This window comes from Macrobrachium nipponense, chromosome 35, assembly GCF_015104395.2.
Source record: "Macrobrachium nipponense isolate FS-2020 chromosome 35, ASM1510439v2, whole genome shotgun sequence".
NCBI classification, from domain to species: Eukaryota; Metazoa; Arthropoda; class Malacostraca; order Decapoda; family Palaemonidae; genus Macrobrachium; species Macrobrachium nipponense.
In genome coordinates this window covers 26725474-26753379 of record NC_061096.1, presented here as the reverse complement: position 1 = coordinate 26753379, position 27906 = coordinate 26725474, and the positions used below count along the sequence as shown (strand labels likewise).

Here is a 27906-nt window from a genome sequence, read left to right as displayed (position 1 = left end):
GTGACAAAAACCTTTTTATATAAATACAGTACTACAGCAGTCTGTCAAATTTATAAAAACAAAATCCATTTAAATATGGCCAAAACAGAAATTAATTAAATTTTTCTTCAAGCACACTATGGAAAGATAAATGAAAACTGTTTTGTATAAAAAATGAAAGGTTGGATAAAACCAAATCATGAAAAAATTTTACCATATTTTCCTTAGTTTTCTGTCAGTATTTCTCATTGTGTAACTCATTTACAATTTTTTCCTAGAGATGATCATACAAAATTTACTAAATACTAGAACATATGATTATCTCATTCCACAGAATTACAATGTTTTCTAGAGCCTTTTTATGTCATTCTGAATACCATCAATATCTTTACAAGTCATATATCCAATCACAAAAATAAACACTATAGGGTTGAAGGACAAAAAATATTAAGTTATCATTACTGCTTAACACAATCTGACTATCTTAGATCAAAAAGCCTTTCATCCCATAACTGATGCAGATATTTTTTTGTCTTTCAATTTTTTTCTTAAATAATCTGCTTCCTGCTTAAGAATCTGTGTCATGATGTGCATTCGCTGTGTTCGGTCTTCTACTGTTGATACCAAGGGGCCAAGAACAGAGCTGCTCAAACCACAAACACTACGAACCATCACTGTTAAAAAGGAGAGTGCCACACAATTAACACTTAAAAAATATAGGAAAATGTTTACCTTTTCGCATTCTTAATCATAATTGTGTAATATATTGATTTCTCTTTTACATTTCACCACTTACATAAAATACAACCACATAAGATTATGAATAGTAGGTACGTTTGAGAGAGTAAAAAGCTAAATTGATAAAGTACAGAAATACATAACCTATTCCAGCAATTGACTGGCAGCAATTACATAAATTGAAACAAACTTGTAATGAATAATAGTGTTTTATAAAGAACAATTACAGAGCAGTGACATCAAGCATAAGTAATGATGTCACAGTGACGTCAAGCATAAGTAATACAGTGTAAAACACATTAGTACTTAATTAATGGATTATTAGTAATTTTACATAAGTTGTTATACATTTCAGAAACGTAAAACAGCATACTTTTGCTTTTTTTACCATTATCATTATGTACAAGTAGTTTAACAAGGATATTTGCTGCGTTTATTTCTTGGATGGCTTGATGAAAAAACTGAATTATTGGAGAACACATGTATAAAGGTTTAGATTTTTATTAAATTACAAATTTCTAGTAAAAAATGTCAAATTTTCAACCTTCAAGAGATTTTTTTATATATTTCTAAGGCGTTCTCATATTTCCCAATTGTTTTCAAATTCTGATTAAGTTGAGGACTGACTGTATATGTCCATACTGTACTAACTGTATAAGGAGCTATGCTAGACATATGTTGTGTGTGTTGGTTGTGCAAGATCTTTTAATTTTCATATGTAGACTGTATAAAAGGGGCTTTAAGTCTTTTTAGATTTTGCCACTTATACATATGGCCAGACCATGAGATGTGCTGTACACTGATAAGGAAGCAATAAGAAATAGTATTAAAAAAAAAGAATATTGTAAAAAATAATACAACTTCCCTAAGAAAGTGTTGTATAATAAAAAGGAAATACTAAACTACTTATTACATAAAAAGAATGACTACAGTCTAACTAACCTGCAGCATTGTGTAGGTGGTCCAAAGGTTGCTTGTCTGCTAGCTCACGAGATGCTTCAAGAACTTCTCTCTGCTCTTCAAACAGAGTTGCACAAAGATTTTCTAGAGCCTGATGAAATAAAATACACTGCTAATGATTCACATTCAAATGTTCCCTAACTAAAATGGCTGAAAAATTTTGTTACATAGAAACATTTACCTCAGCACAGAATATATTTCTGATGAAATTATAAAACTATTATCTTATATTGAGATCAAATCTAGTCTAAATAACAAGAATCAGAACTCATATACTAATATCATTTCAAAGCACACTGACTTACATCCTGATTATTAACTTCAAGTGATGGAGTGGGCGTTATTTCTAGTGGTACTGACAATCGGACATATTGAGGTGGTTCTCCTTCAGGACTTTGATTAGTAGCTTGGAAGCAGGTTACTTGATGATTTCCCATCTGAACATAAATTATATGGAATAAATACTTGGGCACTAAAATTATATATATATCTCTTGGAATAAACGGTATAATTTGGTGTGTTTGGTGACCTTCAGTAATGAAGAAACCTCAAACTTTCTCAGTCAAAATATATCACTCAAAACAGTAGTATGCAACAAGTCTAGAACTAACTTACCCTGTGTGGTGAACTTTAAGCAGTAAACAACTGATACATTTCAAATGCTGCTTACCAGTAACTGTCTCTCAAGGTTAAACATTTATAAGACTTTTGTAAAAGACTAAAAAGGAAATGTTCACCAAGGGGAAATTCAAAGCAGTAAGAAAAAATATAGTGAAAAATTAAATTCAAAATTCAAAAGAGCCAGAAACTGAAAATGCAAGAGTAAAACTAAAGCTGGGTGTGAGCTACTCAACAACCTGGAAATTACATTTACACTAATCATGAAGAGATGAGTTTTTAGCGAAACAAATAAGGAAAACAGATATCCAAAAATGATAAGCCATATGAAAAACACCAGCACCGCATCTGCCACTGATCAGACCAGGTAAAGAAGTGAATGCCACTATGGCATGGGTCATTCCTCACAGCAATAGATGCCTAACTTATTTTACAGCTTGTAATGTAAATTTCTTTCTACCTGGACTAGCAATAAAAACAACAATAAAGTAACAAACCTATTCCTTACCTTAGTTTTTGGATCCTCATTATAAACTGAAAAAATAAGGCCAACAAATCTGTTGTCCATCTGCTGGTATCCCGCCTGTGTTTGCAAATCTGTAAGATCAATTTAGTTCATACTAAAATTAATAATATAAGTTGCTATTTCAAAATATTATTACAAATTCATCCAATACCAAGAAAAATATTCTCTATAATATAAAATTTATTTATCATACAAACCCTTCGCTTATATGTGGATAACAATTTTGGTCTTCAAATGTCATAGCAAAGTTCCTCACTTTCATGGTATAAGCTAGCTGTTAGAAATCAAAAGTGGTGGAATGAAGGAGATTTTAAACTAGTGAAGTGTCTGTATGGAAAACAATTTCTGTCCTGAGACATAACTACCCCTATTACTAAAGACATACTATATGGCATGTAAATCCCCATATAACAGGGACAATGGCATTAAGAACAAATATGATGGAGATTTTTGCATGAGTAACTACAAAATGCTAGGATTCAGGGCTTGAGAGATGTAGTAAATAATGGGTATGTGATGAGAAGGGGAATGGAATAAAGTCAGAAAAGTAGACATGGAAATAGAGACCAATAGGGAGGCCCATATAGGGAGACTTCAGCCAAATGCACAAGTGTACACGACAGAGGAAAGTGGAGAGGGGAATTCCATTACAATTGTAGCCTTGTACAAAAGAAACCTTACATGACTAGTATAGGAAAACCTGATATGAAATGTTCAGAAAGACTAACCTATATCAGAAGGCCAAACTGTAATGTGAGGATGTGAATGGTACCACCCAACAATGTGAAGCTGCAAACCACTTGTAGCTGACATTTGTTCTGCTCGCTGCTGAGCCTGTAAAATATATTTATAATAACTTACACGGTCAATAAATACTTTTCCTGCCATTTATATAAATTTTAGACTTTCCTACTGTGCTGATTTTTTATATTTAACATTTTTCCACTATACTATTCTGTGAGTTTTTGTAATACAAGTACATAACTTTCACCTTGGTTATCAAAAAAACATTGGCACAAAGAAAAAAATAATCCCAACAACTGAGGATTATCATTTTGCAAATTTCTAAAAGAATAAAAATAAAAAAATTGACTGTTGAAGAGACTCTGCAGTCAGGCAGATGCACCTTTTGGGGTTGGGCAAAAAAATAAATAAAGAAAGGTTTGTTTACTGTAGTAAGACAACTACAGTAACTCTTAAGAAAAAAACTGAAAAACAATGACAAAAGGATCTGCAAAAGAATCAAAATATATTTTTTTTTAAATATGACCACAACTAAAAACTTTCATTATTTGAAATGGGAACTTACCTCAATTAACATTTCTGGAGATATTTCCACTCTATCTTTCCTTTTGTCAGATCGTCTTAATGTCACTGCCGAATGGATATCACATGTAACATCACTTCCCTGTGGAAAACAACCTTAAATTACAGCAATTACTACCATATCAGACCTATAGCTAGATTTATAGCAATACGAACTTTACTCTTTCAATGAAATAAACCAACTATAACAAGGAAACCTTTGGTATAGCATGTCTTCAATACATAAACTTCTGTGGCCATGGTTAACATGACACTTCACAGGCTGAAAAACAATGCAAATACTATGCACTTTTTGGTCATGAATAATGAAATTATGTACTAATATAAAACTTACAAACTAAGATACTATATAAATCACAGGGGGGTGGGATGATGCCTCTTGGATATTAAGAGATAAAGTTTCCATATGAATGTTCTTTAGAGTCAACATCATATTCATGGTTGTCTGAGTAAGTAAATATAATGCTGACGGGAGGAATTACTGCAAGCTACATAATGCAAAATAAAGACTATATTTCTTTTCTAAATATACAAACCATAAGTTTTTTTGTATATGAGGGGAGTGGGCCCTCTTTTAAACAAGGTCTGTTGAAAATCATAGCTGCATCAACCGAACTATTTTCTATTCTACTGATGATTCTCTTCTCTTTGATACTGATATTCAGTCAAATTTGGTAAATATAATTATGAAGTTTTGCTAAAGGTGGCACATGTTATCTGGGACTCCTCTTCTGCAATGGAGATGTGACTGACAACTGCATAACAATGAATAAAAGCAATCATGAAGTAATGGGTTTCTTATGATACTACGGTATTGTATTTACAAGCTTAATATATCTACACTTGCTAACTGGTAATAACAGTAATTTTTTATTCAGTCAGTCAGTAATTTTCCCTCACTTAAGAGCATTTGCTCAAGGAAACTTGAGTGACTTGATGCCATTTTTATTCTCTTTCCTTACTCATTTTAATCAGGCAAATCACCAAATTTCATGCATTTCATAATGTCTAAAGAATATATCAATCAAAAGAGAAGACAACATCGCTTCAATCAAAGGAAGTTACAAATAAAAGTCTTTAACATACAAATGTTGATACAAGAAACAGGCAGTGAAAAACAAAAGTATTGGAAAAAATAATAAAGTATAAGGAAAACTTTTATAAGAACTATTCTTTAGCCTCACCTCACTGAACTGACCAACCAGAAGCCCCATAACCTCTTCTTTTTCTGTTGTCAATGCATGATGAAGACATACCAAGTAAGCATCAGCAGCCAACTTTACACTTGATACCCACATCTTGCCTTGGGTAGTACCTGCTAAAAAGTATTATAAAATTAGTATACGTATGTCACAAAATAACAGCAAAAAATCATGTTACCCTGTACAGTACTTGGATAATTCAGTTACTAGTATATTTAGGTGTTACAATATTATAAAATTAAAACTCTTTGGAAAAATGGAATTTTCTGAAACAAACCCATAAAATTTTGGCTCTTTCCAGGGGAACCTGTTCCTCTTCCAGATATGTTAAAAAGCAGAGGTGCCCACCTTGCTGTCCAAACATTTGGGCTCCTTCGTCCTTCTGTCATTGCAACATGGTTATTGAGGGTTTTCTGACCATCTAAAAGCTTTGTACGGTCAGCTTGATTAAACTTACTTTGTAAAGTGGGGTATTTGTATCTCCCCAAAAAATGGGTTTAATAATTGCCTTTGCATTGGCAGTAAAATCCCAGTGCAATTTCAGCTAACAAGTAGTCATGTACATAGTAGTAGCTTGTTAGTATGACTACAGTCTGTAGCGTATAAGGTAAGGGCTAAATATACAATGGACAACAGTATTTAATCTTCACCCAAAGAGTAGAAACAAGTATTGAAACTGAATATACAGTAAAAATGAGTGACTACATTTACGGGGAAGAGAAAAAGGAGCTGTCAGGAAAATCCTTTAATTTTTGAAAGTATGTAATCGTCTGACCAACAGCTACAAAATGACTGATTAAGAATAAATAAAAAGATCATAGTGCCATGACAACCAAAAGCTCTAGTGTCTGAGTTAGGCTTGAAGAGAACAAGTCAGATCCCTCTCTCGAGGCCGATGTAAACACCCCTAGGTTACGAGGCCAAAGTAAGCACCCCTGGGTTATTTTAGGTTGGCATTTTTATGTTATTTTAGTGCGCTATCATTTCCAAGCCATTTTTGCATGAAAAACCATTGCAAAAGTGGCTGGCTGGAGTCTTCCAAAAAAGGACCCAGCATTCTGTACTATTCCTACAATACTTTAAATCAAACTCGTCCCTTGCTACCACATGACTTACCAAAACAATACCTATTGAAACCTGCAGATAGGTACCTACTATGCTTTCTCTCCAAACCTTACTCTTTGATATAAAAATGGGGGCAAATGCAGAATGGGGGTGGGGGGTCAGGTCTACTGTAAGCATAGGTAATGCGCATTATTTTAGTAGGCACTTCGGAAGGAATATAAGTTAACCAGACTTACCTATCCCTAACCTAACCTGGCTGAAAGAGGGCCTTACCTTGGACGCAGTGTCCTAACCTGGCTGGAGGGGGCTTCGCTCACCCCCAAAAGTAATTCATGATCCCGTACTCAGCATTCAACCCTAACAATGGTACGAATCACCACACTATAATCAACCAAAGGAAGAGATACCTATACCTACTATGGGGATAGACACGAGACCCCCATCCGGGTACCTAGAGTACTTACTACCTAGGCTAGGTAGTGTAGGCTAAGGCCCATCAACTACAATACCAGACCCTTTATATGGACAGGAAAATGGTATAATTCTAATCAAATCTCTAAACTAGCTTTTTTTGCCCATTTTTACGAATGGAATTCATGTAACAAAGAATAAAAGCTACTTAGGTACTTGATCGATGTTTCTGTTTCCTTCTTAAGGTGTTGACAGTCGCTGTCACTGACAGCTACGTAGTAGTAGCATTAGGCGAGATTTGTCTTTGAAATGGCTCCCTTGATCGTTTTATTTGTGCTTGTTTATTTATTTATTTATTTTCTCAGTTTCGTGGATGCTGTTATTTTGCACTTCTACAATTCTGCAAAAGTTGGTAACCTTTATAGGATAAACTCTCATCAGCTTTTCCAAGTTCTTGCTAAAACGAATTCTTGATTTATAATCCTGGAGACATTTCATGGAAGAAATTTTAGCGGTGATTTAAGCGATTACCTATATTTATTGCACTCTTAGGATTATCCCCATAATCAATGTCTTTCCTCGGATGGATTCTCATGTAGCCAAACATCAAGATTTTCTCGTTTGGTAGTTACTGAAGAATTTTGAAAATAAAAAAATACATGGAAAACAAAACCAATTTTGGTTGTCTAACAATAGATATCTAATGAAAGTTTTACAGGAAGTAAGTTCTAGCGCAGTTAGTTTGTATAAGGACTTAAAGGTTAACTTTCCAGAAACCTTAGAAAGCTTTGGAATTATGGATGCCGACCTTTGATTACTGCAGTCACCACTACGCGTCCTTTGAAACAGGAAGTACTACGCCATATTCCGTTACCTTTACTCACCTGGAGCAATGCTAATTGAGAAAAAGACAAAATGAAAGGATCCCTCATACATTTCGATGATTACTGAGAAAACCACAACTGAATCTGCTGTATACTCCAATTGTTGTTTACATATCTAGAACACAGGCAGGTGGAGGGTTTCTGGTCTCTGGATAACAGGTACTGAACATTAGAATTCAAAATTGCCTTACCAAACTGCTGAGCTGATTACATCAACTCTCACAGGACTGGATAAAGCCCCATCAACGCAAAACTGTTCGATTTCAAAGGCCCAACGGAGCAGCTCACTCTCTGGGATGGTTAACAGTTCCTAAGTGTTGGCCTCTCATGCCGTACTGTGAGTCTGTGACACAATGTCTGTCGCACACCAGGCTTCGTGCAAAGTGTGATGCTGGTTAGAAGGTCGTAAAATAACTTCTCTCTTGGGTTCCTCATCCAATTTTTATTCTCATTACATTACTGCTCCATATACTAAGGACATATTGCAAATTTGAAGAATATAAATGCAAATATTTCTTTTTATAAAGTGATTTTATTTATGGATTCTCAGATTGGCGAAATCAACAAAAAATAATCCTCTTACAGTATAGTTGGTATAAAAAATTTGCTGATAGATTGTTTGGATTTATCAGATAGCGTCTGATATCTTGTATTCTCTCTTTAGACACCAATAAAATGTCTGTACACATGACAGAGTTTTGCCAAAGAAATGAACATGTCTACGTATACACGGCAGTGGTTTTGCCAATGAAATTAATATGACAAAGTACACACGAAAGTGATTTTGACAAATAAAATTAATATATGTAAGTACACACGGCAGTTTTTTTTTTTTTTTTAGCCAAAGAAACAATTTTTTCCTACTGTTTTTTTTCGAATAGTTTTTATTTCGTTGGCAAACCACCTCTTTCTGTGTTTTGCTATACCACCCTTCACACACGCCAATAATGCAGCAAAGTCAATAGATTCCGGCAAAGAGGAAAAAAAATCATTATAAAACCGTTAAAAACTGTGAAAATACACTCGAATACCCATATTTCAACAGTCCATCATAACCTAACCTAATCACTGGGTCGGGTGTTCACCAGATCTCTGGGACTTTGAGTCTTGCGGTAAATAACTGTGCAAGAATGCATCCTAGTGACATTGAATTATAAATGAGCAAAGATGACGAATAGAGAGAACTCGTTCTTCAAATGTTATTAATTACTTATTGTGTATACTGATATATTTTATCGACAGCTCCAAAGTTTCGTTGACAGTTTTAACAATATCTGACCACTATTTTCCTTCGCGCAGATACATCTCCTCAGCCATCAACCGTTGCAGTGGCTTCCTCTTATCATTCTCTCTCTCATTGCATTGTTGATCATTTTGAACTCTTAGAGGCTCTGCTAAGATATATATATATATATATATATATATATATATATATATATATATATATATATATATATATATATATATATATATAATATATATATATATATATATATATATATATATATATATATATATATATATATATATATATATATATATTCTTTTCAACCCTATTTCTCCCAAGACCCTCTTCCATCAGGAATAGATTCCTAGTGAATCCATTTTTTCCAGCTGTCTCTTCGAGATGACTGGGTAACTGGAGGTTTTTGTTTGTTATCGTCGGGTCCTCCATCATTGTCGTCCCATTTTTTCCATGCCTCTTTCTGGTCTTCTGGAAATTCTGGTCTATCATCTGTTTTTCCAGGATCCTTTGCTCCCCTGTCCCATTTCTTCCAGCCGTCTCTCCTACTGCTCACAGTTGCGGGCATTTCATTACTCACTTCATTATCCAGATTTCCCCAGGCATTTTCTGGACTGTCTCGAATTTCAGATGATTCATTCACATTTCCAGAACTACTTCCATCATCATCGTCTTCCCTGCTATCTTTTAGATCGTCAATGTCTGTTTGTAAACTTTCCTCCGTATCCTCATCATTTCTTTCTTCATCATCTAACTCCTTCCAGACCTCTCCCTTGTCGTCTTGGAGTACAGGTACATCATCCTCTTTTCCAGCATCCAGTACTACCCCTTTATCCCATTTCTTCCAGTTATCTCTTGCGTTGCTCTTAAATTCTGCGTTATCTGAAATTTCACTGCTATTTTCGTCATTCTTCTTCTTCTTCTCCTCAGATTTTATTGGTCCCCGGTTCCAGATTTTCTGGGCAGTCGCGCGTCTGTTCTGCAAAGGAGAAGATGGTTTCCTCCTCACGACCTCATTTCCTTTCCGGTTCCCTTTCTTCGGCTTCTCGGTGCGTCGAAACACAGTTCCGGGCCTCTTCTTCCCCTTTCTGGAGCTCTTGCCTCCGAAAAACCATTTGAAGCCTCTTTCCTGAATATCTTTAACCCCAGGCATGACAGTCATGTCTTCAATTTTCTCTCTAACGTAGTTCCACGTGTCCCGGTCAGTGGTCGTCTTTTGCAAGGAAGATTTCCCATATTTATCAAATGTCTCCCAGGCTTCCCTACCTCTGATCTCATACGGAAAGTATCCTTCCATTTCCTTTACAGTTATCTTGCCCTTTTCATCACTAGAACGACCCCAGTCGTCTGCATTGGCGATTTTAGATGCACCGTCTCTCTGCGAGTCGACGTTAGGTCTATCTTGTAGGAAGCCATGGTTGTTTCCTGTTACGTCGCTTTTCACCGGAGGTGTAGTACTAGGCCTATCATCAGCTGAATAATAATCATCAATGACATCTTCACCTTGATCCCATCCTTTCGACTGACTTGCCTGGTCGATTTGCAATAACTCCTCTGATATGTCACCATCCTCTTCACCTTCTGGTATAGGCTGACTCTGCAGGATTTCATAACCCTCCCAACGTTCTTTTTCCCCCGGTGGCTGGGGGTATTCCATCCTCTCTTGGCTAAGGTCTTCCTCGCTAACAAAAGGTTGCTGGTCCTCCTCGAAGGCCCTGCAAGAATAGAAGGGGCATTAATTGTCATGCATATATACGGATGTTCCTCGCTTTTCATAAACGTGTTATGTATTGCATTTATATACGTGCATCATAACTTGTTTCATGCACGTGTTTTGTAGATGCTATTAACTGGAAAGTATATTCATTCAAACAATTGATTAAAAAAAAAAAAATCTTTAGGTAGCAAAAGGTATCTTCGGTGATAAAAACAGAAACGACAGAATTCGTCCATGAAAAAGACAATAAAATTTTTTTTCTTTTTTTTAAAGGAGAGTAACCCGCCTTTCCAAAGTAAGTGATGTTCTGTCCGGTGGTTGCTGATGTTGGGGAGGAACTGGCAAAATTATTCCTTGGCAACAGTGAAAAAAGACCTGCAATAATGACGAGTAAACGTTAGTAAATCGTAATTTGATAACGAAGAGCACAGGTGATAGAAAACAAAACAGAGATAGGCCTAGTTCTCGTGTAGGCCAGCAAATTGATGAATATAGTACTAAATAGTAAAGTCAGAGCGTATTTGAAAGGCTCCAAACAAAGATAAGTCTATAGCTTTGAACATAATTCGACAAAATGATGAAGAATGTATACAAATAACATATAACAAAGTTAGGTTATATATGAAAGGCTCCATTTTCTAAACTTAGATCTTACGTTAGACCTAACAGCATGATACGAACCGGAAACTTTGCTTACCAAGAGAAGGATTGGAATCTTAGATTCCAGCTTGGAATACATGGCGGAAATCAGGGCAGGGACACCATATTCCAAGAGGAGGTCTTCCTAACAGGTCCTACGAGCCACCAGCCCACAACTGAGCCTAAATCCAGATTTCTGGCGTATTTCACGTTTTACAAAACAAGAAGAAGCCATCATCCTCATCCGGCCATATCTACGTCAAGCTATAATAAGCAAAACATCCGATTTGGATTGTCATTGCTTCCCAAGAGCGGATGACACTTCCTCGATCAAATATGATCTGAAAAACACGTAAGAGGATGCGATTATGGGCCTTAATATATTTATATCCAAGTAGCATACACACGCGCACACTTATATATAAGTATGTATCTGTGTGTGTGCGTGCTTGTATGAATTTCTACAACTACATCTCATCACCCTTCAGTCCTTCCTTAAACAGAAATAAAACCGAAAACGGTCATGATTGAAACAGTTTTTCATTTTCAAAGTATTATTTGATCTGTAGCCGAACTGAACTGTGCAATAAAACTATATCAAGGCACGAGCCACCGTATAGGCAATCAGCCATTGCAGCTATGGGGCATATTTTTAATTTTTTATCTATTCTCTGAGAAATTAAGACTAGTGCCAGTGTTCTAGAAGTATATGACTAGGTTATCTATCGTTGTTATCGGTTGGAGAGACAAACATGATAACAGTCATGTTATCGATAGGAGGCTGTTAGAACATGACTACTGGAAACCTTGTATGTAGCTCTTGAAGTTTCCGTTTACACACACACACACACACATATACACACACACACAAGTCATATGTGTGCATAGATGAAAGTAAACATTTTGTTCATTGATGTGCGATAAAGACTTCAGACCGGAGTTGGAATAACAACCGACAAAAACAGGATATCAAAGCACCACAGCGATGATTGTAGGCTTATCTGGATGTTTGTAATAGCAGTTATACAGGATATCAAAAGGAAACAGGAGTCAGTTCCCACCGAAAATTTGAACTTAATTTCTCATACACCCATCAAGGATATATTGTTGCTGTCCTTAAGCAAATGAAGACTGGCCTTTGGTTTATTGAGTTGCCTTATCGTGTCAACATGGGCCATTGTAACAACGTGAGAAAAGGGTTAGGCCTAGCGTGAACATTCGGACTCTATACCATGCTATTTACAACGTAAGGTGGTTTGCCATAAATACATTCTCATGCTTTCACTTTCACTCACTAAGCACCCTAGATTCGATCTGATTTGTCATAATCGAAGAAATGTATTATATACTACTCGTCTATATTCGTCTGCTCTCGAGGACCGGTGTGCATTAATTAGCTGTGCCACCCGGTTCCACTTGATTTGAAGAATTAAACGACAATCTATCCTCATTTGAATATTTCCTTCTGAAAGTGAATTGATCGATGAAATGAATGGGCAGAAAATAATTATTTGCTTTACTGTAGCCGCAAGAGGCTAAAATAAGCCTCTGAACCATAAAATCAACATCAACACTTTAGACTAATCCGGTTCCATAGGAAAAGCCAAGTGGAATATTATCAACTGATTTAGCACTCTTACAACGTCGTTTCTATAACGAACAACTGTACGTTTATCAAATCACATTCAAACATATTCGCACGTTATCTCATAAGACAAAATTGATCAGTCTCACGCTTTGTTGGAGGTTTGTAATAAACTTTATTTTTATTTAGCTCTATCTCTTTCATTAGCTTTGCCCTATGGTAGCAATTGTGTACTTACGTAAAATGACATTACTCGACAAGCAATGTCATTTTACATTATGCAGCTGGTAAATAGACTCAACTCTGGCGTGAATAGATAGTTTTTTTCGATTTCGTTTAAAGTAGACTCAACAGAGAAAGCATATTTTGAGAAATCTTTCTGTGCCATCTCCTCCATATTCAGGTTCACAGTACCGAGCTTTCCCAAAAACCAAACGCGAAAGCTCGAAGTTTGCTTGCATTCACAGCTTGTTAAACCCATCACACGTGTTCAACAGCGCAAGCAGAAAGAGAGAGAGAGAGAGAGAGAGAGAGAGAGAGAGAGAGAGAGAGAGAGAGAGAGAGAGAGAGAGAGAGAGAGAGCATATTTTGAGGAATCGTTCGTTTACATCTGCTCCATATTTAAGTTCACAGTACCGAGTTTTCCCAGAAACCAAAGGTGAAAGCTCGAAGTTTGCTTGCATTCATAGCTTGTTAAACCATCACACGTGTTCAACCGCACAAGCAGTGAAGTTGAGAGAGAGAGAGAGAGAGAGAGAGAGAGAGAGAGAGAGAGAGAGAGAGAGAGAGAGAGAGAGAGAGACATATTTTGAGAAATCTTTCGGTTTCATCTGCTCTAGATTCAAGTTCACAGTACCGAGCTTTCCCAGAAACCAAACGTGAAAGCTCGATGTTTGCTTGCATTCATAGCTTGTTAACAAACCGCGCAAGCACAAAGAGAGAGAGAGAGAGAGAGAGGAGAGAGAGAGAGAGAGAGAGAGAGAGAGAGAGAGCAATGAAGGAGTATAGGCTACGGGCGAAAGCCTTTGTGCAAATGCAGAGCGATTATTAGGGGAGAGGAACCCAAACTAGTGGAGGAGGGAGTGAAAGGGATATATTAGGGACGGGGGAAGCAGGCAGGCAAGGGGTTATTGTTTACGGGAGAGACGGTATAGGGGCGGGGATATCCAGGGATGGAAGGGGTTTGCGCGGGCGTGGGACTCCCCCATGCAGCAGCAGCCTTAGCTGAAACATCACGTGTGTGTGTGTGGCAACTTTGGTATTTAGTGGCTGGCGTTGGAGAAGGAGCTGGCCATGTTTAAGTGATGCGTTCTGCGTCGTGAGGTGATTTTGCGTTCGTTTCTGTCGAAATTGTGATAAATTCGCGTTTTCCTTTGTGCCAGATACATCTCGCAACTCAGTGCTGTGAAGAATACTTTCTAGAAATCACTAGCATTAACGGAAATAAAGTGACTGTCATTCCGTAGGGCAGATGACTGAGTAGCGCTCTCTTTGCCTTCTTGAAAAGTATTTCCCGAGCATATGGATACGTTTTTAACATGATGGTTTGGCCAAAGTATATAATACTTTGGGTTTGGCTTCAGTTAATATCGGCAAACAGAAACGGTGTCATCAGTGTCTTGGTGAATTAATATCTTGGGGTTTAGATATCGAGGGAGGAGGTATTAAACCTATATACGCGTTACTGATAACGCTTATCGGGAATTTCGTTTGTAGGTAAGTTCATAGCGTCATTTGCCGTAAGCGTAATGTCTGGAAAAGAAAAAAGGTTAATAGATAAAGACTTAATATTTTATTTAAACGTTCATGTATGCAGAACGATAAGTGTGTTTTCGATTTAACCGCTTTCATGGGTTCGACCAGTCAAAAACGCTGAAGGTATATCCTCATTATAGCAATATGTCAGTTGCTGCTGCTGCAGTTGCTCTGCATTCCTTTTCCGTTCTTGCTCTGCAGCGCCGCGAGGCTTTTATTTGTGGGTGGCGGAATATTCATTCAAGATGTCCGAACGCCTTTAATGAAAAGGGCGTGACATCCTGTTTTTGTTTCTAAATGAAACGTCTTGCGTGCGTCACCTGGTATACTTATAACATCTTTCCTTCATCTTCTTTGCCTGGACCTGGGGGAATGTGGGGCCCTTCCCCAGTGAATTAGTATTTAAGTGAATAATGTCACTACACCAGTCTTCTCTCTTTCTTTTTCTTCTTCCTTTATTATCGTTTGAGTAGAAGGAGTTCTACATATCGGGGTCAAGCGAAGCTCGCTCTCAGGACCGGTTCTTATGAGATGTAGGAGCTGCATGACAGCGATCTAGTCTCAAGTTACGTAATATATCTCTGTGTCAGCAGCGAAATGGGATGGAAAATGCCGTCTTTCTGCTATTCTTGCAAAAATTACTACGGCTGGGAAGAAGAGAGAGAGAGAGAGAGAGAGAGAGAGAGAGAGAGAGAGAGGGTTGGTTGAGACTATAATGAGGGCAGAGCGTGAAGAATCTCAGAAATGTTTAAAGTTGCTGGTTAAAAATCACAAATATATCCATTATTAATTTAATGTATCCATTATTAATTTAATGTATCCATTATTAATTTAATGTAACCATTATTAATTTAATATATATGCATTATGATGGATTTATTTGCGATTTTTTCCAGTTACCTTAAAAAAATTCAATTCTTCACGCCGTACCCTCTGTAGTCTCTCTCTCTTTCTGTGTGTGTGTATGTTTCCAGACGTAGTTAGTTCTATAAGAATTATACAAACGTAGTACTATAGATCAGCTTCAGTACAGATTACTTAATAAAGTACGTGACTTAGGTCAGCTACCGGGCAGTGATTTATATATCTCTCTGTGCTAGAATCAGTATAATGTCGTTAGGCCTAGATCGGATATCGTTTTAGAAATAATGCATTCATTCTCTGCTTAAGATAGGAAGGTGAAAATATACTAGTGGGGCACTGACCAAGTCAGTAATATTGCAGGTTATCTGGCCATCGAAGCCATCGTTTGGAAGCACCTTTGAGCATGCAGTTGAATAATGATGGTAAAACTTAAATTTTTGTGGTGCAGAGGCGAAAGATGGGACACGGCTCTGCATACCAGGTTGCATAAGTGATACCGCCAATGCATCATCGCCTACGGCATATGCAGCACCTGGACCCTTTATCTTTCTTGGGACCTCCCATTAAAGAATGAGTAAAAGGAACTCCTCATGGACTACGAATAAAGCCAATTATCTCGATAATAAGATTTTGAAGTCACGTGAAGAAACAGGACCATGGATGCATTTCATTCTTGTCGTCAGTGATATTTGTAATTGGGGGAATAGTTTAGCTTTGCATGGGGCAAATGTAAGGTAGTGAAACAACGATAGAACGTATTTGTATAGTACTAGATTAAGAAAATTTGACCAACTCGGATGTAGGCCGGATAAAAATTGTTTCTCTACAAAAAATCTCATTTGAAGAAAATTCAACAGATCCCCAATTTTTGAATGTTTTCCTCCCTCAATTAAGCTGTTTCCCATCCAGAACCTATAGCTAATCGTAGACATTTTGTACTCGTAAACCATTTTTTTCGCATATATTCACTATGTTCTAAAAATAAATGTGCGAACTGGCGTTACGAAACAAGTCTCTCGTGTTTTTTGTTCAACATGTACTCACTTATCACAAGGCTCCATAGCCACCAAGATATCTTATACAAGTCATTAGAGCCACCGGAAGCCTGGCGACCGTGGTAGATAAACTCTCTCTCTCTCTCTCTCTCTCTCTCTCTCTCTCTCTCTCTCTCTCTCTCTCTCTCTCTCTCTCTCTCGTTGATAATTAAATCTATGAGGATAGAAGGCCAACAGGACAGAAACATCTATACGCTGGCTTGGCAAGCAACTTCACTAAGGAGCAAATCCCAGTTAGACCGAGTGTGTTTAAGCAACGTTCCCCGAGATTACGAGAGAATAAAGACCATATATGCATAAGAAGGACATCGAAGCTATAATAGCAGGTCACAATGGCACACCTATCACATCAGACACAGGGAATTTTGCCAGGTAGTATCTCCGCCTTTGAGATGTACTAGTACTAGCTCTATTGATGTTGCCTAATAATGTGCGCTGTCATTCCAGGAGATTTATATCATGTGGCATTTAAAGATTTTCCTTATAATTGACTCTCTCTCTCTCTCTCTCTCTCTCTCTCTCTCTCTCTCTCTCTCTCTCTCTCTCTCTCGATGCTGATGAGAGGAGCATTATATTAAGAAACGAAACTAGGACTGTAGTAAATTTTTGGAAATCTACAAAAATGATGAATTATTTTTAGTTTTCGGTAGAGGAGTTGTCTTATTCTTGTCATCCTTTAATTTGGGTGCAGCTAAATGGAGACTTATGTTGAAGAAGCACTAATGAAGTATTTAAAAAAGAAAAAAATTATGTTGGATGGCAGCTGTTCAGCATCGGGAAGATAAATTTAGAAGGGCGGTTGCAACACGTATGAATGTAGTACTAATGTTTATTATATATATATATATATATATATATATATATAGATATCTATATATATATAATATATATATATATATAATAACATATTACGTATATATAATATATATATATATATATTGATATATATTTATATATAATATATCATATATATATAATCTAATGAATGACTGGGTAACAATTTCTTCTTACAACAGAATTCTATCTAATAAAAGGAGCCCATAAAAACACCAAAATATAGAGAGAAAAGTACTATATTTTTGAGACTGCTGTCTCCCTCTTCAGGTATATGAATGAGAAAGGTTTACAGAAAAGGCGGTATTTATACCAAGAGATCCAGCCACAGGTAAGCCAATTTAGGTCACCCCCGCTGATAATCTTCCTTTAATCTTCTTAAGCGTTGGTTGAATGAAAATCTTGTCGATCACATCTGAATCCCATGCTCCTTTCGAGATGTTCATTACCTGCCTCTTTTATTAAGGCCGATTCCATCATTTGACTCTTGTACCGTCAGTTGCTGTATAAATCATACGTTAGGTATGGACAACCATAACCTTAGAATAAACTGGAATTTGTCATGTATAATTTATAGCAGCAACTGCCGGTACAAGAGTCAAGTGATGGAATCGGCCCTAATTAAAGAGAGGCAGGTAATGAACATCTCAAAAGGAGCATGGGATTCAGATGTGATCGACAAAATTTTCATTCAACCAACGCTTAAGAAGATTAATGGAAGATTATCAGCGGGGGTGACCTAAATTGGCTTACCTGTGGATGGATCTCTCGGTATAAATACCACATTTTCTGTAAACTTTTCTCATTCATATATCTGAAGAGGGAGACAGCAGTCTCTGAAATATAGTACTTTTCTCTCTATATTTTGATATATATATATCATATATAATATATATATATTATATATATATAATATATATCTATATATAGATATATATTATATATATACTGAAGCAAAAGTAAATCGATTTGAAGGGAAAATGGTTAAAAAATTTCACCCCTTGCGTTGACGCAAGAACACCATTGAGTTATATTTATTTATTTTTCTTTAACTAAAATAACAGTTCGAGACTTATAATCGAAATCTTTTTATGGATTCTTGTAATTTCTAGTTATTTCGTTGTTTAATTCTTAAATGCGTCTTTTCAATCGAAAAGAAATGAAAAGAATTGATCCTTTAATTGCAAGACCTAGACCGTGTTTATCCGTACACTACACCGCACAGACTATGAGCTCCTTTTCAGTATTTCTTCATATTTTATGTGTACCCTGCTGAATGTGCACACATATTACGATATTTATATTTTGCAGTGTTTGTATACTGACTCTGAACGGAAGTTCGTCCTACTAGATTCCTGTAACGAATTATTTTATCTCTCATTTACCAGCATGATAATCTTGTGTCAGGCTACCATGCAGTCATTTCGTCGCCATCTTAAAACGTGAATTTCAGTCGTTGGTTGTTTCAAGTGATAAAAATAACATTAAAACCTTGAAAAAAAGATGAAAAAACATCACCATCTCGTGTTGGCTGTTTAACGAATGAAAATATTGTGCTTTAATTGGTGAACTGGTCACATTCCCTTTGCTTGCTCTCGTTCCAAGTCACGCGCGTTTGTATCATCTCACTCCAGTCGTCATGTGGATATCTAATATCCAGTTCTCGAAGACTCTCCTCTCCGGGAAAGTGTTGTCTTTCCATTTGTTTTCTGTGTATACCTCATGGTCATCCTTCCTCCTAAGATCTGTATAGATCTGTATACTGCACAATAGATAAAGCCAACGCGCAAGTATAGACCTAATGGTGCGATATCAGGAATTCAGGTTTCTTAATCAAAATCAGCCCCATCTTTACCCTGAAAGCTTATTGTGTAGTTTATAACACTTGGCTATATATATATATATATATATATATATATATATATACATATATATATATATATGATAGATTTATATTCACAAATATTAAGCTACAATTACCACTATAATGTCAAATTAACTACGGAAATAACAAATTTCATCCGCGGGGAATTATATGTAACATAGCGCATCGATCGTATATTTTTTGAAATTGTTACAGAGGAAACACGCAGATCGTGGCTTGGAGCATATGCACTTAACAAATATGATTTATAACTTATAAAGATTACTTCCAAATGGTAATTTATTGCCTAATAGTCTTTAATATACAAAAAGTCACGTGTATAATAAGCTGTCATGATAGAAGCAGGTAGATTTCACTTACAAGTACATAACTGAAATTCGACAGAAATATGTAAGCAGCGGGGTCGAAATCGGCTTATATAACTTTCTTTGATAGCTTTAATAACTCCCCTTTCTTATATCAAACTCATGAAGCATATGTAGGTTTGTGAATCCTGGCTGGTGCAGATGGTTTAATATATATAATTCTCTTTGGTTGTAAGTTGTTCCCGAGATATTAGTAACCTCGAAAGGGGTAGAATTTGTGAGACCACTACTGGGAAATATAGCAATGGAGGTGATTACTTTTTCTCGTTCCTTGTGAAAGTTGTTTTGCTTCAGTCTGAGACCATGGTAGCGTATTTGGCGATCAGCTGGCGAGATTTAGAATAGTGGGCGGTTGGGAAGGTTAAACAAATATTTGAACTGCAAGTATGGAAGAGAGTTTGACGTTAAGGTAGAAAGCAACGCGTCCGGGTGTGTCTTTAGTCTAGGTATTATATATTATTTTGTTTGTGACACAAATTGTGTGTGTGTAATCTTAAGAGGGTAATACAGGCTTCCGTTTTCTCGACGTATTTTTCTTGACATCATGAAATACAGGCGCCCATTCACAACTTGGTGGGCGTTAAGCCTCGAGCGATTCTCTGACTTGGCAAAACTGTGATGAACATTTCACCACTCACTGCTCTTGCGAGTAATAGATATAGACCTATATTATACCTGTCGCTTTATGCCTCACTTGATCAGAGCAGTGCTATATAGATAGCTTATTGTGTTTTGCAGCATCTAGGATGGATAAATTATGGATCTTCATGAAGCTTGCTGTGATAAGCTTATAAACCGTTTCCTCCTCCTGTTGACCAGAGACAGAAGTGGGTAAACACTGCAGTCGTCGCTTAAACGACGAGTCATCGTGCCTTACCTGAAGGAAGCTTTGTTTGCAAGCTTTTTTAGGTCTCCTGAATTCCTGTTTAGGTCACGTACGACGACTGACCTGATTTGGGACATAATTTACCTAGATGTTTAGCTGGTTGTCTTTTCTCTCAGGTTTTAAACACCGTCTCTATGGTGCGAAACCAAGTACTTTTATACAGCGGATATAGCACGTTTAGAAACATGGACGCGTATTTGTTTGAGGGGTTGGGGGACGGGGTGGTGGGTTGGGGTTGACACTGAAAACCTGACAGCACGTACTACGGATTGATTTTATGACCTCCTCTCGAGCAGGTGTTTCGGTGTGTCTTGGCCCATGCAGGTGCCAGCTAATGATGGTTTAAAGCAGATCGAACCACGTCTTGATTTCTTTCACGTTAGGACGAGCAAGTTAATCTGTATAGGCATTTCTTAATTGAGGGTCTTACTAGCGTCCCTTCGGCCCCTATAGCAGCTTAGCCCTTTCATTCCTTTTTACTGTACCTCCATTCATATTACGTCTTCCGTCTTACTTTTCACTCCCTTCTTCCAATTGTATATATTATTCTAATACTCTATTTACCAACCTCCATTTCATTTAAATCCCCACAAGTAAATATTTTTGCCTCTATAGATGATATATTGTTGAATTTGTTTAAATGTGAGATAATAGAAAACTGATAATGTTATGGAAAAGCTATACCATTAAATTTTAAAGTTTGGGGAACACGTTTTTTACTGCCTCAATTCATCTTCTGTAGTTACTTGTTCATGAAGAAAGATGACGTAAATTCATAATATCATCTTTTGTGAATATGCATTGAACTGTTTAACGTCACTCCCACCATCCATGGAAGCATAGGATTTTCTTTTATTATATAAAATTTCGTTTAAGTGTTGATGCGTTAACTTCGGCATGCAGCTTGGTGTTTGAATGCCGATGGTTGTCTGATCTACAGTGTTATGGGTGGGGCGGGGTTGGGTGGGTCGGTGGGGGGGGGGGGGTGGGCGAGGGGATTGCACTTAGGAAGGGCATCATCCGTCAGTAAAACACCTGCCCACACCAATCAAGAAATTAACCGCTCAAGATAGAAACAGCTGAAGGGGACTCATTAAAAATATATAGCGAACCCGTCAAGGGATTCGACTAAGAAGAAGAGTGTTATCAGGGTTGTGCTCTAGAGAGTCAGATTTAACTCCTACAAAGTTCTTTCGTGTGATAAAATGAAGAAAACCTTAGCATGCTTGATTCCTGTTGCCATTTTCTAGTGTAATTCTTCAAATAAAAACGATACGTTTCTGTTTGAGGCTTAAAAAAAGAAAAAGAAAACCAACCATACCTTTTCCCGTCCAAATGCATACCAAATGTTTGCTAGTAGAATTTGCCATAAAAACGAATTCATAATACTAATGCACTGACTGACTGTTAGAAGAGGGGAATATCCCATCTGGTTAATTCAGAGAGATATTCTAATCCCGAACCCATAGATGCTTTTGTGAATAAACGACAGTCATCAGACCCTTTACCAATCTGGAGTCAGTATTGCTCATGATGCTGATTCCCTAGTAAGTCTCATGAATGAACCAAATGGCTGCCTCATTTCCAAACATATATTGAAAGTATATACGAGACAGAGCCTGATTTAGGCGTCAGAGAATAATTTCCATATAAGTATACGTATTAACAGAGACGTACGAATATGGTGACGAGGGAAAATTGGAGGAAAACGGAGAAACAAGGTCTGTTATTTTTTTGGGGTCTTACATAATTGTTGAATGGCTAAATTGTTTTATCAAGCAGGTTCTTATTCAGTTTCAGTTTTGGGGGAAATAATGTGCTTTATCCATTATTGCTGCGGCATTTTGTCGGGGTCGTGATTCAACGACGTAAGCGATCGTAGCTTTGCAAGACGATCACATGCCTTGAGTCATACTATGACGTCGTGGGAACAGTAGTGAGTGTAAGAGCGGCTTATGATCGCTCATTGTCGGTTTATTACGAAGCCGGTGTATGTGTCAACTGAGGAATGAATTGCTGTATAGACGACGGATCTCTAGAGGCGGTGTTAGTATCTGGGAATGTCAGGAATTAGGATTTTGAACGATTGATGTTTAATTTTTCAGTCTATTATTGTGGGGGTTATTCGTAAAACGCAGTTCCCCGTAAAGTTTCCGTTTTCTGTTCCTTTGTTATGTTCCAGCAACGTGCGTCCATCTCGCGAGGGAGAGCAAAGTGTCGTAAAGCCCGAAATTCCTCGCTATTATTCAACGACTTCGCCTGAGAGCGAATAATATCCACGTCGAATTATCGAATCTCCGGTGAGTGGTAATATTCGCGCGATTTTGATGGGATATTCGATGCATTAGAACGGCGATGACTCGTAGCAGAAGGCTTTAATGCAGACTTCCGGTCGAGTGGCAGCCAGTACCTTCCCAAAACATCTGATGGTGAAGGACCTTTTTCCGTGTCCCTCCTCCTCCCCCACCTACAGCTGTCACTCACGCCCCACGGTTCCCATTTATGCCAAAATGGTAAGGTTCCTTTGAAAGCTTCGTTCCTGTTCCTCCTCTAACGGAGAATTGGACTGACCCATGAGAGAGAGGAGGAAGTAGGTTACGTGGGTCTGTTTTCGAGGGGGGTTGAATTGCGTGTGATTTGAAGTGACATTTCTCCACCCTCGAAAACTCATCTGATTTAATTACGAGTGGAAACCGTTTTTTTCACTATGAATTTGTATTTCAATCAGTCGCCTGATTGTCTTTTTATATTCGCATCGGTGGGCGCGCTTGCCGTATTGTAGTACCCAGTACCTTGTTGTAGATCCTTGTAGCCCCGGGGTGGGTCAAGGTTACATCCTGAACCCTCCGTCATTTTGTCATTTTTCCTAACTACCTTAATCATTACATCTCTCGAATTCCGTTCCAAAGCAGGGTAGATGACCACTACTAGGTATAGTGTATAAAATGTGGATGGTTTTTGTTCTTTCTGGTAATGCAATTGAGTATAGGCTAGGTAATGCACCCCAAACCTACATCATAGACCATCGTAGGTAGCCTAGCCTATACCCGAGGCAGACTGGGTAGCTAGTTGTCGTGCCAGTGAGGGACTGACAGACTGTCCAGGCTAAGTCTGCCCTGGCCCTGTCTTTGGCCTAAACTATATTCCATTCCCATTCCGTTTCTGTCTTCCGTATTTTAATATAGTAGTCTGCCCTGTCTCATGGGTATCTTCAATATCCTAAAAATAGTCTGCCCTGTCCCTATCTTCCTTATCTTAACCCTTTAAATTTTCAATTAATGTAATGTAACTTGAGAAATATGCGATAGCCTATGACAGGGCAGTGTTTTACCATGTATGAGAAGCAATAATGCCCTACCAATTAGTTTAACCTTGTATGCCTAGTCTAGCCTTGGCTTTCCCTATAAGGTCCATTGCAGCATCCCTTCGGACCCTAGCTGCAACACCTTTCATTTCTTTTTACTGTACCTCTGTTTCATCTCTTACTTTTTACCACCCTCCTAACAGTTGTTTCATAGTGCAACTGTGAGGTTTGTCAACTCTTGCACCACAAAGACATCCTTTACTCCCAATTTTGCTTTCAGACTAGCTAATCCTATGTTGTACATTAGCTTATTTGTTGTTGACCATTAGTTATAGGCTAGGCCTATCGCAGTTTATTCTAACATGGAGCACTGGGTCCAACTCTTGGGAGGTTGGGAGTGGACTGACCAACCTAACATAAATTGGAGTGTGTTAAATCATGTATACTTTTATACAAAAATGGTTTCTAACCAGTTCCTGACAAACTTTGGATGAATTCTGATCTTATACGATGCCACATAATTTGAGCAACAGTAATATCCTCTAAAGTAGGTGTGATGATCATCCATTTTTAGAGGGGACGTGGGAGACTGATAAGTATTAGCCTAAATGCTTGAAGATCAATATTTATCATGAGATATGAAATATAATTATTTATTGGTAATAAGTAAGCCTAAAGAATAATGTGATGATTTGGTTGAGTTTGGTGTACTTGAAGTTTTGAAAGTGTGTAACTCTCAGCTTCAATATTTACCTCAAGATGTAACAGTTTTGTTCTTTGGAACTTAAGTGAATGCATACGGGGCCCATTAATATCCCCGAAGAATGAATTGTTGGGAAGTATAATGTGATTCACTAATAGGAAGAGGCTGTGGTGTGCTTACAATAATTAGATATGTTTATTTTTGTTCCCTTTTGTACCAGACTTAGATTCATGTCATGTAAAAAAATAAAAAAAGATAGTTTTTTGGACCCAGGGCATTTTACAGCTTAAGAGTCCTTCATAATTAAAAAATTGTTTTATATTTGTACTACTACCATAACACAACACATTTGGACTGGATGTATTAGCTGGTACCTAGTGTGAATCTGAAAATTGTTGGAGTCCTTAATGATGAGAATCTACAAAATTCTCATCAGCTTAGAATGTTAAATCAACAAATAAAGTTTTATTTTATATTAGCTGAGTATGTTTGTCATCACATATTTTCCATAATTCTAAGTTTGTAGTATTTGCTTAATAATTCATCATGTAAACCAGGTGATGTGTATAAAATGACTTGTTTTTATTTCTTCCAGATTGTAGCTGACTTGTCACTGGAATGGAGACGCGGCCATTGAGAAGCCATGAAATCATAAACAATCCTCTAATGCGTCCACCTAATTACCAGGCTCTTGACCAACCATCTCACTCTGCCGTGAGTACAGATATTATGTGTTTGTTGAGGTTATAAATTTTTTCTGCTGCAAAATTGTTGGGATACAAAGAGGACAGTTTGTTTGTTATTGCTCCTCAAGACCCAGGTTTGTTAGCTATGAAAATACAAATTAATTAAAAATTTAACTTGCTGCAACTTTTACAGCATAGATAACTAGATAAATAATGAATTGTCATATTTAGCCACAACTGTGGTACAGGTATAAATAAAAAACCATTAGTACAGTATCCTAGCTTTGTTTTTTAAGAATCTTCCATTGCGTTTTGCTGTTTTCTTTGAGAGTAGTCTCAGCATGAAATGAAAAGTTGAATTCACTTGATAAAAGTACAAAGCTGTGATGCAAAATTCACAGTAATTAATGCTCACCCAAGGTGAGCATTGAAACAAACTAAAGGTGTCAGATCATAGTCAGATACTAACTAGAAATATGCTCTCAGCACCATTATATAGTACGGTAATGTACCGAGATATTCATGAATTTATTTACCTGTCAGATATTCACTAATTAATTTACCTGTCATGTGGTTCCTTTACTAATGTAGCAAATATTTCCAACTTAACGGGCTACCAAACTGTTTGTGGGGGGGGGGTGGGGGGGGGGGAGGGGGGGGGGGGGGGGGGGGGGGGGGGAGGGGGGGGGGGGGGGGGGGGGGGGGGGGGGGGGGGGGGGGGGGGAGATCCACAGTGCACTGTTAGTCATTTTGGGTGTGGGAAGGTATCAACTGTTCTAATGAACATTGAAAGATGGTTTTTGTGGTGTACTGGAAACCCATTTGTAATGTTTTTCAGTATGTTTTAAAATTGCCATGATATGTTTTCAAAATAATTTTTGCCGCCGTTCTGTACTGCTAAAAAGGGTTGAGAAGAAGAATAAAGTCATTGAAAGATAAGATGGCTGGAAATAAAAGAAATCTTCTCTCATTGGCAGTTGTTGATGTCCTATGAAAATCTGTAATGATAAGCAATTAACATTGCAAGCTATGCATTCCACATTTCATTACGTACTAATATATGATAATCTTATAGCATCTTATAGTTGCAGCCAGCTCTAAACTAGCAAACGCTGTTAACTGCCAAGTAACAGTTTTTTTATTATTATATATGCTGTATCTTTTTCTCAAATAAATATTGATACCGTACATTTATATTTTCAGTTCTTTTTTATTTATTTATTTATTTTTTCATTGTGTTATTTATTTATTTTTTCATTATGTGTTAAGAGATGTGCAGTTCTGTGCATGTTCTCAGTGGATAGATTAGGGAATAGTGAGAAGGCAGCAGCCAACCAACAATAAAAACGGGAAATATATTATACTACTTAGAATCCTCCCTAGCCAGTGTTTGCCAATTTTAACTTAAAAAGTAATTTGCCGCTGAAACTTTTTGAAATATACATGGCTAATGTTTGATTATCTTAACACATTGTAATAAACCAAAAATGGAATTGTCTTGTATGCTTATTATTTTGTCAATACAAACATTAATTCCTAGTAGTGCTCTATGTTTCAATCTACTATCACAATAATTATTGCTGTGAAAGTGTGTGGACTGTAGCCTAATGTTTTGATATACGTACATAGTTTGTATTTTGATTTTAAAGTGCATATTTTTTCCCTGGTTATTGCTCCTTATTGTTATGCAATTTTTTAAAATTTATCTTATGTTAATTTTTTGAAGTGCATATATTTCTATAAGTCTTATCTCACAGTATTAGGCTTATTAAGAGTTTAAAGATTATATTATAATAACTATAGCTTTGTAATGTGTGAGTCAAACTGTATTGATTTGATGTGGTTTGTCTGATGGCAGTGAAGTGCTCATTCCATGTCACCTTTGCAAAATCATTTGTTGAGGTTTTTACTAGTTTTTAAATGCACATGAATATGTTTAAAGTAATAAGATCTGAAAGTATTCAATAAGTTGAAAGTTTATACTGATACTTACTTTGATGTGAAGTAGCCAAACCTTCTGGTGCAAAATGTAGCCAAGCATGTACGTAGGCTACAGTCCACACTTTCACAGCAATAATTATTGTGATATTAGACTGCCAGTCACTACTCAGAGATTCATGGCTTGCAGTGTATGTGTAATAAATGATGAAATGATAATTTGGGGGAAAAAGTTGAATCAAACAGTATGCTGAGTGTAATTGATAGCCTCAGACACAGTCATATAAGGTATATGCTGTATTAAAGGGACTGTAAGGTTGTTAGCCATTGTTTATGGGTAATCCTTCTGCAATTCGGAATTTCAGATGTGGCACTCCTCTAGTCCCAACACTGTTCAGTTAGTGAAGGTCTACCTGTATTTAAAACATTATTGCATGAGGAAGCCAAGTGTTTTTTTTATGTTTACTGACATTTCACTGACCATTTAACTAATGTTTTGTGCATTGTTTTTTACCTAGAGTAAGCTCACTAAGAGATCTACCCAGAATTCCCAAAAGTGAGTGCAAGATTGCTGCTCAGTTAAGCTATTCTGGATCCAAAGTCACTCAGTGACAGCTTTTGAAGATGGAGGCAAGAAATACTTGAAGTTTGTGTGACTTTTAACTGAATTTTTTCAAGAACAGCTGTTTTGCTTTTCTAGTGTTGTTTAGGGTGTCTTCATCTTCTATTGGTGTAAGA

The 27906-nt window shown here is 37.0% G+C and overlaps 3 protein-coding genes across 11 annotated transcripts in view; 1 reads left to right on the top strand and 2 right to left on the bottom strand.

The window, feature by feature from the left end:
• Position 1: 1 nt before the first annotated feature.
• Positions 2-8039, bottom strand: LOC135208506 (lys-63-specific deubiquitinase BRCC36-like). Of its 9 annotated transcripts, none has more exons than XM_064240765.1 (8): positions 7901-8039; positions 5332-5465; positions 4131-4229; positions 3550-3655; positions 2804-2892; positions 1983-2114; positions 1660-1768; positions 2-653 (listed from the first exon to the last, which is right to left on the bottom strand). In XM_064240765.1, the coding sequence occupies exons 2-8, from the start codon at positions 5443-5445 to the stop codon at positions 481-483; spliced, it is 822 nt and encodes a 273-aa protein (XP_064096835.1). In that variant the 5' UTR covers positions 5446-5465; positions 7901-8039; the 3' UTR covers positions 2-480. The 9 variants fall into 9 exon arrangements, with proteins under 9 accessions (XP_064096835.1, XP_064096836.1, XP_064096832.1 ...); XM_064240766.1 differs by having other exon boundaries at positions 5332-5462; positions 7901-8038; XM_064240762.1 differs by lacking the exon at positions 7901-8039 and adding an exon at positions 7710-7776.
• A 92-nt stretch (positions 8040-8131) lies between these two features.
• LOC135208505 (uncharacterized) lies at positions 8132-11600 on the bottom strand. Its single transcript, XM_064240760.1, has 3 exons — positions 11367-11600; positions 10956-11044; positions 8132-10667 (listed from the first exon to the last, which is right to left on the bottom strand). Exons 1-3 carry the CDS (start codon positions 11406-11408, stop codon positions 9302-9304), a joined length of 1497 nt encoding a protein of 498 aa, XP_064096830.1. The 5' UTR covers positions 11409-11600; the 3' UTR covers positions 8132-9301.
• A 2522-nt stretch (positions 11601-14122) lies between these two features.
• Positions 14123-27906, top strand: part of LOC135208504 (H(+)/Cl(-) exchange transporter 5-like) — a gene marked incomplete in the record, with an annotated part of 106888 nt that continues 93104 nt past the window's right edge. The window contains 2 exon segments of the mRNA XM_064240759.1: positions 14123-14609; positions 25140-25258. Of these exon segments, the coding sequence (XP_064096829.1) occupies positions 25163-25258 (96 nt within the window).

What these genes read in the sequence shown, in the direction of transcription:
- LOC135208506 (XM_064240761.1), bottom strand. Translation starts at nt 5,738, where the DNA reads ATGACAGAAGGACGAAGGAGCCCAAATGTTTGGACAGCAAGGTGGGCA. An exon ending in AAAGAGCCAAAATTTTATGG is followed by an intron (nt 5,463 to 5,626) that starts GTTTGTTTCAGA and finishes ACTTTTTAGCAG; the next exon opens with GTACTACCCAAGGCAAGATG. An exon ending in CCACCTACACAATGCTGCAG is followed by an intron (nt 654 to 1,659) that starts GTTAGTTAGACT and finishes CCTTTTTAACAG; the next exon opens with TGATGGTTCGTAGTGTTTGT.
- LOC135208505 (XM_064240760.1), bottom strand. Translation starts at nt 11,408, where the DNA reads ATGTATTCCAAGCTGGAATCTAAGATTCCAATCCTTCTCTTG. An exon ending in AGATTCCAATCCTTCTCTTG is followed by an intron (nt 11,045 to 11,366) that starts GTAAGCAAAGTT and finishes TCATTATTGCAG; the next exon opens with GTCTTTTTTCACTGTTGCCA. An exon ending in ACATCACTTACTTTGGAAAG is followed by an intron (nt 10,668 to 10,955) that starts GCGGGTTACTCT and finishes CTATTCTTGCAG; the next exon opens with GGCCTTCGAGGAGGACCAGC.